This window comes from Cyprinodon tularosa, unplaced genomic scaffold (genome assembly GCF_016077235.1).
Source record: "Cyprinodon tularosa strain WSP-4 unplaced genomic scaffold, ASM1607723v1 ctg989, whole genome shotgun sequence".
In the NCBI taxonomy this organism is placed as follows: domain Eukaryota; kingdom Metazoa; phylum Chordata; class Actinopteri; order Cyprinodontiformes; family Cyprinodontidae; genus Cyprinodon; species Cyprinodon tularosa.
Genome location: NW_024039772.1, coordinates 165,521 through 180,461, shown reverse-complemented (window position 1 = coordinate 180,461; position 14,941 = coordinate 165,521). Strand labels below are relative to the sequence as shown.

General features: G+C 36.3%; 1 protein-coding gene across 1 annotated transcript; it reads left to right on the top strand.

Annotated features, from left to right (window-relative positions):
- Positions 1–352: 352 nt before the first annotated feature.
- Positions 353–10,110, top strand: LOC119777195 (L-amino-acid oxidase-like). Its single transcript, XM_038275999.1, has 8 exons — positions 353–370; positions 790–841; positions 1,052–1,269; positions 1,675–1,787; positions 2,257–2,458; positions 4,691–4,759; positions 8,570–8,706; positions 8,923–10,110. Exons 2-8 carry the CDS (start codon positions 814–816, stop codon positions 9,716–9,718), a joined length of 1,563 nt encoding a protein of 520 aa, XP_038131927.1. The 5' UTR covers positions 353–370; positions 790–813; the 3' UTR covers positions 9,719–10,110.
- Positions 10,111–14,941: the final 4,831 nt, after the last annotated feature.

The window sequence follows — 14,941 nt, the reverse complement described above, 5'->3', positions numbered from 1 at the left end:
AAATATAAGATTAAGACAAAATAAACATTAAATAATGTTTTTGTTATATGTTTTTGTTTATTTTATTGGGACATTTGTTGATTTGGTGAAATGTTTATTAGTAGTTTTTTAAAAGCTCATACCTTTAATAACTCATTTTTGCATTTAAATGAACAGCTCTACTTCCATTACAAAGAAACAGATGGAAACATAGCAAATAATTCACATAGTTCTAAAGAAAATATGTTCTCACTAAATGACACTCCCTTCCAAATAATCCTAAGTAACCATTACGTACTCTAAGGATCCTCCCATTTAATGCTTTCTGTACATTTATAAAAGGAGGTTTTCAAGAAAATACAGAATTCTGCACTGGGAACCAAGCTGAGAGGTAAGAATTCAATGATTCTTGATTTATCATCATTATTCATACAGACAAAATAATAATGATACCCTATACATAGATACACCGCTTAAGAAAATATTTCATAAATGATGTAATTTTATTATACTATTTTAACTGATACTGATACACATACACACACACACACACACACTCACACACACACATATATATATATATATATATATATATATATATATATATATATATATATATATATATATATATATATATATATATATATATATATATATATATATATATATATATATATATATATATATAAATACATTTGGTATCAACTTTTTTTTATGTATGAAAATATAATATTCTTGAATGCATATTCCTAATTTTGTACATTGCAAAGTTTTGTTGAGTTTGACAAAGTATAATGTTTTTTATTCCAGCAGAGACAAGATTCATTTGTCAAAATGAATCTCCTTGTAAAACTTTTTTTGTGTAAGTATTCTCCCCATTAAAATTATTTGTTGTCTTCATCAAAGCACTTGATATCCGAGATTTCCGACCAAAATAAATAAAAACAAAATACTCTGCTATAGATCTTTTTTTTTTCTCTCTTTTTTATGTGATTTATGTTAAATAGATAATTGATTTAAAAGTATATCAGTAATTTGACATCCTACTCTCCTTCTTCTTTTAAACCTCCAGTTGGCTTTGGCTTGCTCATTGTGTTTTACCTTAATTGCTGCGCCGTCAGAAAGGAGATAACTATCGCTGAATGTTTGAAGGATCCTGACTACAATGAGCTACTGGAAATAGCAGAGAATGGCCTGTCAAAGACAGACAACCCTCGTCATGTTGTTATTGTCGGAGCTGGTATGGCTGGACTGACAGCGGCAAAGCTGCTGGAAGATGCCGGACATAACGTAAATGAAACATTGAAAACATTCAGACTAACAAAAAGCCATGTATTGTAACCCCCTAAGTCTGTTAGCATTTTTGTCACAGTTTTAAAGTAATTTACTTTTCATTGACAGAACCTACAGCATGAACTTCAGATGCTGACATTTTAATGATAGAAAGTGATTCTGCACGAGAACAGCTGTGCATAAGTGATTCTGCACACAGAGGCATTGACCTTTCTCAAATACTAAACACAACTCTGTAACCTTAGCAGTTAACACAACTAAAATGAGTTTTCTTTAGGCATTTAGCTACACCACAGCTCGGGTGTAGAAAGGGTTGTATAACTTATACAAAACTATTTTATAACTTGGTGCTCAATGTTTTCAAATGATTTTTAATTAAACTGCATTTATTTACTGATCAAGGTCACCATATTGGAGGCCAGTGGTCGAGTTGGGGGACGAGTGGAGACCTACAGGAATAAAGATGAGAAGTGGTATGCAGAAATAGGGGCCATGAGATTTCCCTCATTTCACAAGTAAGTTTGAAAAAATGCCAAATTTCCTTGATTACCTTATTCTAGATTTGCACTATGAAATTGTATGACTTATATAAAAACTGCATTCCATTTTTGATTTGCAAGCCAAATTCAGGTACCCCTAGATTACATCTATTAAAAAGTTTTTTTTTTTTGCATTTAATTATACTTCCAGAGCGCACATTTGAATGTAAAACACAGTAAGTAATTGACTATAAGTTTAATGATTTAACTTAAGTTCAGTGACATATGTTAACATCCAACATAAATAAGACTAGAAAAATTATATAATATAATATTAATATGGCCAGGTTTTTTTTTTTTTTTTTAAACAGTAGTTTGGATCGTATCTTTTCTTCACTTCAACTTCAATATTCAACCTCATCCTGAATATTTTCCCTTTGCAACTTAAATGTTATGAATACAATGACATTTTTACTGATTTTTCTTTTAACACATTTCCCAACAGGATAGTTTTTGCCTTTGCTAAAAAGCTGAATGTGACGTTCAAAAACTTCACTATGGATGACGACAACACATATTACTTTGTCAATGGGGTGAAGAAAAGGAATCATGAAGTGAAGAAAAATCCTGACATTCTGGGGTACAATGTGACGAAAGAGGAGAAGGGGAAGTCAGCTGAACAACTGTTGGAGCAAAGTTTGCTTAAGGTGCGACAACTCAAGTGAAACAATCTAAGCTATACTGAAGAAATGGCTGCTGGGTTCTTCTAAAGATTTTATTGAGACTAATAGTAAAGTAAGAATATCAGACAAATATCAGTGAAATTGGACATGGAAAAAAGATTATAGACAGCTTGAGCTTATCTAAACACACATGAACTGTCAATTGTTTTTTGAATGTAAGTTATTTTAGCATTTTTATAGCAAGTCAAGATAAGTTCTAATGTTCATGTAATCTGGCCCATTGCATGTTTTCATTGCTGAAAATCATTTGTTTTTTTCAGATTTATGGTAAAAATGTTTTTTTATCAATTTTAAATGTTAAGAGATTAGATTTTATTACTGAGCTACAAATTAAATATGCATGGTAGAGTTTCAAAATTACGATTAAAACTTCACTTGAATTCCATGCAATAAAGATTTGCGACTTTGAAGTCAAATTCAAACCAAAGATCAACAAATCTTGGAAAAGGCATTTATATACAGTGGGGCAAAAAAGTATTTAGTCAGCCACCAATAGTACAAGTTCTCCCACTTAAAAAGATGAGAGAGGCCGGTAATTTTCATCATAGATATACCTCAACTATGAGAGACAAAGTGAGAAAAAAAAATCCAGAAAATCACATTGTGTGATTTTTAAAGAATTTATTAGCAAAATATGGTGTAAAATAAGTATTTGGTCAATAACAAAAGATCATCTCAACACTTTGTTATATACCCTTTGTTGGCAATGACAGAGATCAAACGTTTTCTGTAAGTCTTCACAAGGTTTTCACACACTGTTGCTGGTATTTTGGCCCATTCCTCCATGCAGATCTCCTCTAGAGCAGTGATGTTCTGGGGCTGTCGCTGGGTAACACGGACTTTCAACTCCCTCCAAAGATTTTCTATGGGGTTGAGATCTGGAGACTGGCTAGGCCACTCCAGGACCTTGAAATGCTTCTTACGAAGCCACTCCTTCGTTACCCGGGCGGTGTGTTTGGGATCATTGTCATGCTGAAAGACCCAGCCACGTTTCATCTTCAATGCCCTTGCTGATGGAAGGAGGTTTTCACTCAAAATTTGACGATACATGGCCCCATTCATTCTTTCCTTCACACGTATCAGTCGTCCTGGTCCCTTAGCAGAAAAACAGCCCCAAAGCACTATGTTTCCACCCCCATGCTTCACTGTAGGTATGGTGTTCTTTGGATGCAACTCAGCTTTCTCTCTCCTCCAAACACGACGAGTGGATTCATCTGACCATATGATATTCTCCCAGTCATCGTCTGGATCATCCAAATGCTCTCTAGCAAACTTGAGACGGGCCTTGACATGTACTGGCTCAAGCAAGGGGACACGTCTGGCACTGCAGGATTTGAGTCCCTGCTGACGTAGTGTGTTACTGATGGTAGCCTGTGTTACTTTGGTCCCAGCTCTCTGCAGGTCATTCACTAGGTCCCCCTGTGTGGTTCTGGGATTTTTACTCACTTGTGATCATTTTGACCCCACGGGGTGAGATCTTGCGTGGAGCCCCAGATCGAGGAAGATTATCAGTGGTCTTGTATGTTTTCCATTTTCTAATAATTGATCCCACAGTTGATTTCTTCAAACCAAGCTGTTTACCTATTGCAGATTCAGACTTTCCAGCCTGGTGCAGGTCTATAATTTTGTTTCGGGTGTCCTTTGACAGCTCTCTAGTTTTGGCCATGGTGGAGTTTAGAGTGTGACTGTTTGAGGTTGTGGACAGGTGTCTTTTATACTGATAACGGGTTCAAACAGGTGCCATTAATGAAGGTAACAAGTGGAGGACAGAGGAGCCTCTTACAGAAAAAGTTACAGGTCTGTGAGAGCCAGAAATCTTGCTTGTTTGTAACTGACCAAATACTTATTTTCCACCATATTTTGCAAATAAATTCTTTAAAAATCAGACAATGTGATTTTCTGGATTTTTTTTCTCATTTTGTCTCTCATAGTTGAGGTATATCTATGATGAAAATTACCGACCTCTCTCATCTTTTTGAGTGGGAGAACTTGCACTATTGGTGGCTGACTAAATACTTTTTTGCCCCACTGTATATATATATATATATATATATATATATATATATATATATATATATATATATATATATATATATATATATATATATATATTCTTTTTAATTGATTTGTCAGCAAAAATTATGAAGTCTAATTTTTCTTACATTGATTAAAACAATCTTGTTTTTGGTTTTGTAGGTTAGAAACGATATAGAAAATGGTGGCTGTGATATAATACTGGAGAAATACGACAGATACACTGTAAAGGTAAAAAAAACTATTTCATGATGTTTTGAAAGTAAGAAAGAAATGCATTTAAAATGTAACAAACATTTTGAAAATGTCTGACTGGACATTTACTGAGTATTTGTTTAAGATATTTCTTAATTTTTAAAAATCACAAACAGAAATATTATGTCTTCTTAGGTTGACAATGATTTACATTGGCAGCCATTCATTTTTCATTTACCTTAGTGTTAAACCTAACCCCTAACCAAAAATCTGCAGTTTTTGTTATGCTGGCTAGACTTACGCTAGAGTTGGTTTTCCAAGATGAAGTCATACAATTCAGGAGACTGTTGGAGGATTTTTTGCTTGATTCAGATACTGCATACATAAAGAACTCCATTCATCCATCTTCTCCCGCTTATTCTGTGAGGGCCACAGAATAAGAATATAGGGGCCTGTGCCTATCTCCAGCAGTCTATGGGTGAAAGGCAGGGTACACCCTGGACAGGTCACCAGGCAAAACAGAGATGCACAAAGATATACAACCATGCACACACTCATATCTAAGGACAATTTAAAGAAGCCAATTAACATTCATGTTTTTGGATTGTGGGACAGAGCCAAAGTACCAGGAGAAAGCAAACACATGCACTGGGAGAATATGCAAAATTCCATGCAGAAAGACCCCAGGCCAGGAAAATAATCCGAAATCTTCATGCTGCAAGGCAGCAGTGCTACAAACTACACCACCGTGTAGCCAACATAAAGACCTCTGCCTCTGAATTAGGATTTTAGAGTCCCACCTTGGTTTAGAAAAGTGTTTCTTTGGTTTATGTCAAGAAACAAAACAGTGGATCTTATAAAACAAATCCCAAAGGTACTGAAATAAATAATGAAGAAAGTTATTCAGAACTCTGATCCCAACAAGGAAAAAGTGGTTGAAAAGATGAAACGATTCATATCCAAATGACGTCTACATGTGGTTGAAATGTAAAAGTTGAAAAGCCGTAATTTTCAAATCGTTGACTTATGCAGTATTCATGTAATTTCAACGTCTACAATTGGACTAAAGTGGGACAAAATCAGACCGTACAAACACAGCCCATTTTTTTATTATTTCTGAACTAAATCAAGGCTATAGCAAACCGATCAGATCTAGCCTAAAAACCAATGTCAAAATGACGTCTGGTCTTTGGGAGGTAATACTAGAAGGAATTTCCGTAATTTGTTAAGCCTAATGATGACAAAAATCTGTTTTTATTGTGATATTGTATTAAAATGGAATGAGTTAAATAAAGTATAGTCTTATAAGTAATCTACGAAAACAATTACTTATGTTAAAACAATGAAATCAATGTGCTGAACAAGCTTTTTGTGTGTTCTATTCTGCTATTTTGACCATATTTAATGTTAAAGAGCACAAGGTCTTCCTGCTTTTTAGTTCAAATATATATGTTATTAAGACAAAAACTTCCTGAAAATTTGGAATTGATTGCTATTTATAGAGCAAATTGTAAGAGGTGTGCTAATTATATTAGGCTTACTCTGCCACAGTTAGTATCCCCTCTGTAACTTTGCTATATAAGAGCAGTCAACTCACAAATTTGAGATGTAATTAATCATTATAAAAAATATAAATTTGCAGTAGAAAGTTAATTTGTGATTTAAAAAAATGGAGATTGATTTAACAAATAATGATTTTAATATGTAAAAATAAACAGAAACGTCCTTTTAAAGGCACTTTGAATGTATATCAATAAAACAAAAGTCCAGGTTACCGTATTTTCACGACCATAAGGCGCACCGGACTAAAAGGCGCACTCTCAGTTATGTGTCCCATTTCTGTATTTAACACACACATAAGGCGCACCGGACTATAGGGCGCGTTTTTTATATACAGGTACAAGTCCTCTACTACCTTTAAATACCTCTACTGCGTATTTAAAAATACAGCGGGGGCAAAACTGAGTATGACTGTGCTTTATTCATGTATTTATTACAAAGTATTAATCAAACCTGGCAGCTGGCCGTGAGACAGAGACATCGCAGATGACACAGCGCTGTGGTCACTCCTAAATTAACTTAAAATCCTGAAACCTGCTGACGGAATATGTTCGCTTTTATTGCCGGTATCCTGGTGCCTGCAGCTAAAATTATTTAGATGAAAAACACCTGCCAGCCGCCGCGGTGAACCCCAGGCTGCCCAGCCTACAGGCTGCTGATGAAGAGATTTCTGCTGTCAGCGCACCGCTGGTATGTGGGGGTCTGAGCGCCTCCGACAGAAATAGATAATCTGGATGAACTGACTGCAATTATTAAGTTTTCAGGTGGACTTTCTCACTTAAAAACATATTAAAACTACTTTATTCCCACTGATCACAGCAAATATAGCTGCAAGATTTAGATTTAGATGAAAAACACCTGCAAGCAGCCGCGGTGAACGAAAGGATTTCTCCTGTCGGCGCACCGCTGGTATGTGGGGGTCTGAGCGCCTCCGACAGAAATAGATAATCTGGATGAACTGACTGCAATTATTAAGTTTTCAGGTGGACTTTCTCACTTAAAAACATATTAAAACTACTTTATTCCCACTGATCACAGCAAATATAGCTGCAAGATTTAGATTATTTAGATGAAAAAACACCTGCCAGCCACCGCGATGAAGAGGAGGAGACGCGCCGGGGATGCTGTTGAATTAAGTTTTCAGGGAGAAAAATACAGCGGGAGCAAAACTGAGTATGATTGTGCTTTATTCATGTATTTATTACAAAGTATTAATCAAACCCATCAAAGTCATCATCCTCTGTTTCTGAATTAAACAGCTGCGCTAAATCAGACATGCCAGTTTCCCCTTCTTCGCTGTCAGTCACTTTCCGTGCAGCGCAGCTCCTCAGAAATAATGCCGGCTTTTGCGAAAGCTTGAACAACAGAGCCAGCAGACACTTTAGTCCAAGCATCTACAATCCATCCGCAAACTGTGGCGTAATCTGCCCGGCGCTGCCTTCTTATCCTGAAACTGTGGTCTCCGTCGGTCATCCATCGCTCCCACGCCGCTCGCAGCCTTACTGTGAACGGCCGCTTCACACCGATGTCGAGCGGTGGAAGCTCCTTTGTCAGACCCCCGGGATAACGGCGAGCACAGCGTTCATTTGATTCACCTTTTTTTCACATCGGCTGTGAGATGGGCACGCAGCGATGATGATGCGTGGAAAAAACCACCTAGTCTTCTCACATACACCTGCCTCAGCCACGCATCCATCCAGCCTTTTCCATTTGCGTTAATATCATATGTCATCAGAGCGCTGTCTGTCTCGCTGGCAGCTCCCAGATCAGCTTCTCTGATTGGTTGATGCGGCGCGTCCAGCAGCAAAACTTCAATTTTTCCATCTCGAGCAGCAGAAGCGCGGCGCTTCAGATGCTTAAACGCTCCCGACGTGCTGCACCAAAACGCGCTGCAGGACCTTTTGCTGCACCTATATGCGCGTCAACCATTGACTTTGCATGTAAACTCGCTGCTTCTGCTGCACCTGCTGGGTCCGGTTCACACCGATGTCGAGCAGCGTTAATTTGTTTCCCCATGTTTTTCACATCAGCTGTGAGATGGGCACGCATGGAGTTACATATTAACAGCGATGGTGAGGGGTGGAAAAAAAACACCTGGTCTCCTTACATTCAGCCACTCTTTCATCATCTCCTCAATGAGGTGGTCTCAAAAGTCGCAGTTACAACACACATAAGGCGCACCGCACCATAGGGCGCACCGCACATTTTGAGGGGAAAAAAAAGACGTTTAAGTGCGCCTTATAGTCGTGAAAATACGGTAAGCCTTAAAGTGTGTTTCTCCATCAGGAATATTTAAAAGAAGTTGGAAAGCTTAGCAACGAGGCCATCAGGATGATAGGAGATCTACTTAATGAGCAGAGCCTCATGTACACAGCCTTCACTGAGATGCTCTATGATCAAGCTGACGTCAATAATTCTGTTGGGTAAGCCTTAACAGCTGGATAAAATCCATCAAAATAATAAAAACTATGAGACATTTTCATACATATGTTATAAGGAAAGATAGTTATACACATTTATGTTATTTTGGATCTTATTAATTTTGGAGAACTGTCTAGATGTTCTAAAGTACTATTGATATTTATCTGTGCAAATAATCTATATCAGTCATGATATAACACAATCTTTTTGATTTGAAGGTACCAGGAGGTGGATAATGGCACGGAGCAACTCCCCAATGCTTTTCTTAAGGTCCTTTCCACTCAACCTAATTTGAATGCTACCGTTCAGTCTATCAACCGTAAAGAAAACGGTGTCGTTGTAGCATACATGGAAAACCAACAGCTCAAACACATTAAAGCAGATTATGCTCTGGTCACAACTACTGCCAAAGCTGCTCTTTACATGGACTTTGATCCACCCCTTACGGTTAAAAAGATGGTGGCATTAAGAACAGTTCATTATGACAGTGCCACCAGAATCACTATGACGTTCAGTGAAAAGTTCTGGGAGACAGATGGCATCAAAGGGGGAAAAAGTGTGACAGACCGACCCTCTCGTTTCATCTACTACCAAAGCCACGATTTCCCGGAAAACCACACTATTGGAGTGATCCTAGCCTCCTATACCTGGTCTGATGACTCCAGTCTCTTCCTCGGTGCCAGAGATGAACAGCTGAAAGAGGTGCTTCTCAGAGATTTAGCTGAGATCCATGGTCCCCACGTCAAATCCCTCTGTACCGGTATTCTGGTGAAGAAATGGAGTCTCGATCCATATAGTTTTGGTGCCTTTGCACTTTTCACACCTTATCAACACAGGCAGTATGCTGATGAGCTCTTTAAGAATGAAGGCAGGATTCATTTTGCTGGTGAGCACACGGCCCTCCCTCATGCTTGGATCGAAGGGTCTATGAAATCTGCAATCAGGGCGGCTCGGAATATCAATCATCATGCAATGCAGCATTTGGATTCAAACCAAGATAGAGATGAGCTTTAAACTTTAATGGTGACAGTTTGGGCTACTGTATTACATAATACAAACTTTCAGAGTAAAGTTGCAGAATACTTCAGCTTTCAGTAACATTAATTAGATTTTGGTAAACTTTTTTTTTACTTATATGATTTGTGCTCAAAGGACATAAGAAGATTTAGCAAATACCAAAATCACATTAAAGGCAAATAGTTCCTTTTTCCTACATTGCAAGCCCAGAAGTCATGTAATACCTGGTGGGGAAATGTTTCTGGCTCTCTAGTTTGCATGAATATATGGATATCTATCAATATTCTCTTTTTTAGTGCTATTGCAGACCATGACAACATCTACAGTGTAACTTTCAATTACTTTTTGATAAACATTTTTCAAAATGCAAGGCTTTACAGTTGAATGATAGTTTTTCCCAACAAAAATATCTCCTCTTTGTTCAGTTGTTTAAATAAAATTTTATTAAAATGTCTGAACAAATAAACACAGGTGTAAATGTCATTTCTTGTTTCATTTCAAACAGAAAAACACAATGCTGACCTTAAAACAATTATTTTTCAGTATTCTTTCTCCCATTGTTCAAATTCATGCTGTTTCACCCTGATCGCTTCCATCGATTTAACCCTGTAATGCCAAATAAATCATATTTGATACATACGGTTTCTGAAATGTTTTGCGTCTAACATCTTTTGCATAATTTAATGGTAAAAACTTTGCTCAAAATCCTATTGTACACAATCAGATATACCTGATAACAGAGGGCAGAAGACTACACAAAAAACAATCTTGACTTATCGCATAGTAATAATTTATTAATATCAAAAATGTATTTGTGTTTTTTCTTTTTACATATTTTGTTAAAAGGCCAAATAAGGACTTCAAACAAAAAAAAAGTAATTTTCTGTTTTGTTTTATTCTTGGATCGGGCTTTAAAGGGTTAAATCAACCATGCAGTAGATTGTTTAGCATTAGAATTTTAAGAATAATAGCAAACAAAACAGATTTATAGAAACATTTTGTGTTCAGACACATTTAAAAACCCATACTGTGACAAAAAGAAAAAAAACAAAAAAAAAAACATCCTACTGCCAATGAGGTAAATAAAATCCAAAATAAGCAAACTGATATCCTAAATATAAGCCTTCAATTTGTTCATTTACAGTAGTTTAATAATCTATGTGAAAAATAAATAAAAATATTAACTGGTGAGAATTCTGTTGCATCAGATGAGTATTGGGACCTATGATGCATAAAATAATAAGAAAACTGTAATAACACAATACTGTCAATAAAAAGGATTAAATAGCACTTAAGACAATATTAAATACAACTCTTAAAGTGTGTCTCCTTTAGTAACCAGTTCTGAAGGAAACACTATAGAATATCAGTGATTCTACAGCACAGATGAGAATTTGGCTCAGGAAGAGGAAACAAGTCAGAACCTGTTGAAGGACTCAGTTAATCATCAGTTATCTCTGACACATATAAGCAAACTATGTTTTACAACCATCGAACTTGTAGCAGCATGTCCAAATACCCACTTTTTTAAATGACTTGAAAGTTGTACTCAATGGATATAAAATACTCTGGAAAGAAGAAAGTCTATAAGATAATAGAAAATATAAGTCATTTTGTATAAAAATTAGTAGAATTTGTTCTTGGATTAAAAAGGTAGATAAAATACATTGCTATTGGAATAAGACAATTTAGATTTAAAATAAGAAAAAAAAAACGCAGTCTCTTATTTCAAGTGTATAATATCAATTTAGCTTATTTTAAGTGTAAAAATACTCATTCCATAAGCAAATCATACCTACTAATCATTATTAGTAGGTAAATCATTTAATAATGTACCTAATTAAAGGTAAATAAACTTATTATAAGACATTTTGACTCTTTATGTTGTTTTTGTAGGGCATAAGTTTTTCATAATTATTCTGTAGAGACCAACCTGAAAGGACTATAGAGCTATAATGGAAACAAATTATTTTACAAAGCATTGCCAAACACATTTCAGCTCCTAATTGTTAAATAATGTTGAATAACGACCAGTTCCCTTTTAATCATTTTACAATAATGTGCCAGTTTTTGTTTTCTAGAGTATGCATACTGACCCTAAACCTAGGAAATATTTTAAAATTGAAAATATAAATTTTTTAATCTACACTAATAGGTAAAATTAAACTGTGATCATATTTACTCTGAAGTGGTTGTTTATTTCTAACAAGGGAAAAAAAAAAATAAAAGCTTTAATAATAATAATAATAATTTATAAAAAATAACAAAAGATCTCTGCTCCAGGATGAATTCTTCCATTTTTATAGTTGGAAGCAAGTCTAATAAAAATGCTGCATTTAATGCTTATTTTGCATTATTATTAATAATAACTTAACAACATGTACAGACTTCCTTTGGAAAATGAATGGTTAAAAAAAATAAATAAATAAATAAATAAACAAAACATTTGCATGCTTGAAGAATTATCTTTTTGGACACAGTTTAGTGTTTTAGCTCTTCATATGCAGAAGCTTCTTTACATGTCTGCCTAAAAAATGCTCCAGGCATCTGCTGTCAATCTAAAATGCTGCTGCCCACATCCTCCCTAAAACTAGCACATCACCCCAGTCGTTACGCTGACTTCCTGCATCTCAGAGAACAGACTATAAATTACTTCAGTTAGTCTATAAATAGCTTCATGGCTTAGCACCAAAAAATATTACAGACTTGTCAATGAATCAACAACCCAGACATCCCAGGTGTTCTTGCTCACTGCATACCAAAAACCAAACATGGAGAAGCACTTTTTAAGTTCTCATGCTCCGCTAGCCTGAAACATAACTCCTGCCACTGAAATATGCTGCATAAACAAAATTGCCTTGCATTGCCCTGCCTATATATAAAAACATGGGACATTAATTAAAATGTGATTTATTAAAGGTAAAAAAAAACTGTCCCAACACTCCTGACTAGAAAAAAGTAAATACTCCCAAAACCTAATGACTGTATATGTCACTCGTTGTGGCAAGACCTACCTTTTAGCATTTTTGATATCATTTATTAATCCTTACATTGTTTTGCAGTAATTTTGCCCCCCTTGTTATTGAAAAGAGGGCCCACCAAGGGGTTTTTTGGGGACTGGGGGATAAATACATTATCGTTATTTGGTAAAAAATATTTAAAATAAGCATCATTGAACTTAATTTGATTGAAAATCTGCAGTTCATATACTCTCCACCAGGGAGCCATGTTTAGACACAGTAGACTAAATAATGCAACAATGCATCAGAAACAACAGCAGATGGTAGCTCTGAGCCGTAGGTTCTGTAAATAGCGTTTGGTTCTATTGCATTACCTGCTTTTCCTGTTGGCCCTGGAGACTTCATCGACGAAATGTTTTTGTCAAAAAAAAAAAGAAAAGCAGATACAGAAAGTCAGATTTTTTAAGAAAATTTACATCTTTCTATATGTTCAATTAGGTGAATGGAAAACCTATGTGCCTTTTATTACTGGAGCAAATTTCAGAAGTTAATGATTAGAGTATTTGGCTCCTTTGTGAAAATCAGCATGGTGAAAAAAACAACAGCTTGCACAGAGAACTGAGTAAACAGAATCAATGTGCTTTTTAGATTTAGTGGACGACCAGTTGATCTACTTAAAGTTAAGAGTAAAGTATAGCAATGTTGATCCATTGCAGCAGCTTTCAAAACAAACCAGCATTTGTATGTTCACTATATCAGGAATCCAAAAAATACGAGGAAAGGAATGTAAACACAGTTTAACAACCATAAGCACAGTAGGCAATTCCTTATGTATGTTTTCAATCCTGCATTTAGCCATTTTTGGCCTAAAGTGCTTCTTTTCTTTGCCAGTTATTTAGTTAGTTTGCTGGTTATTTAGTGTTCTGTCCCCTGTGTTGTTGTGAACATTGTAAACTTTAAATATACATCCCTATAGCACATGTTCAGACTTGCATGCAATTAGTTAACTCCTACATAACACCCAGAGGCAAGGCCATTACTGAGCCTTTAAAGTTCAACATGCTTCTTTAGAAATCTGTTTTGGGTTTCTCAACATTTGTTCTGCCCTCATTATATTCAGCTGCTCTATCCAGCTAGGCAGTGGCGGCCGGCCCATAGGGGGCGCTGGGGCACCGCCCTCCCTGATAAGAAGAGAGAAACGTAAAATATATTTTTAGAAATTAACTCATAAATGTCAGTTTTACTCTCTAGACTGTGTACCTATAAGCAAAACAAATTATATAAACTACATTTCCCTATCTACTGTCATTAATTTGTGGATTTCCACAGACAGACTCCTACCGTCTCTGTTCTGGGGGCGCTGATCAGACTGACCCACATTTGCAGAGAATCTGTCAATCATGTACTATTGCTAGATGAATTTAATGGCCAATCAGTGTCTCGGAACTTTATGGTCTTGGGGCTCTGAAAATACTGCACTTTAACAGGCTTCTGAACCCAAGCGCAGGTGCAGACAATTAGAGGGAAGATGGCGAATGTAACGAACGAGATGCAGCTTCCACCAAATTCGGTGAGATCCTTATTTATCTACCCGTTTGCCAGAAGAACATCCCTGTTGTAGGATATGAACATTTCATGTCATGGTTATTGTGACTGTGACGAATCCACCTCGTCGCTTAAAACAACCTCTCTAACTTTGCGTGCCACACACATTCCTGTTATACTGTGTTTGTGAGGACCAATACACTCGCGCTGAGACCAGTAGCTCCATGAACTTAAAACACACAAGCTGTTCCTGGTTACCTGCTGGCATATTGAGGGTGCACACTTAATATTTCAGTGGGGTTAGCCGTGTGTGTGTGTGGTATGTGGGGGGTGTGGGTGTGTGTGTGTGTGGTGGGTGTGGGTGTGTACGTGTTTATGCTACGGGGACTTGTCATCTTCAGTCTGGCTGCGTCTTTGCTGGGTTCAAACCCAGTTTGGTGTAATTGAATAAGTCAATGAATCTGTGTAAAAGAATTAAGTTGTAAAAATTATTTGTTTTTGTAAATCAATTGTTTGTGGAGGTAATATATGGACAAAACTGATTAATGAGAAGAAATCAGAAATAAGAGAGCCTGAGGTGAGGGGCTTAAACTATTTAATGAGGGCTGTGGGAAGAAAAGGGGCAATTTTTGTTTTCTATTTCTTTGTTACATTGCTGGTAACTGGAGGGAGGCTGAGGCCCAGAGGATCTTGTATGTTTAGTTTCTTTTGCACC

What these genes read in the sequence shown, in the direction of transcription:
- LOC119777195 (XM_038275999.1), top strand. Translation starts at nt 814, where the DNA reads ATGAATCTCCTTGTAAAACTTTTTTTGT. An exon ending in AGATTTCCCTCATTTCACAA is followed by an intron (nt 1,788 to 2,256) that starts GTAAGTTTGAAA and finishes ATTTCCCAACAG; the next exon opens with GATAGTTTTTGCCTTTGCTA. An exon ending in ACGACAGATACACTGTAAAG is followed by an intron (nt 4,760 to 8,569) that starts GTAAAAAAAACT and finishes TTTCTCCATCAG; the next exon opens with GAATATTTAAAAGAAGTTGG.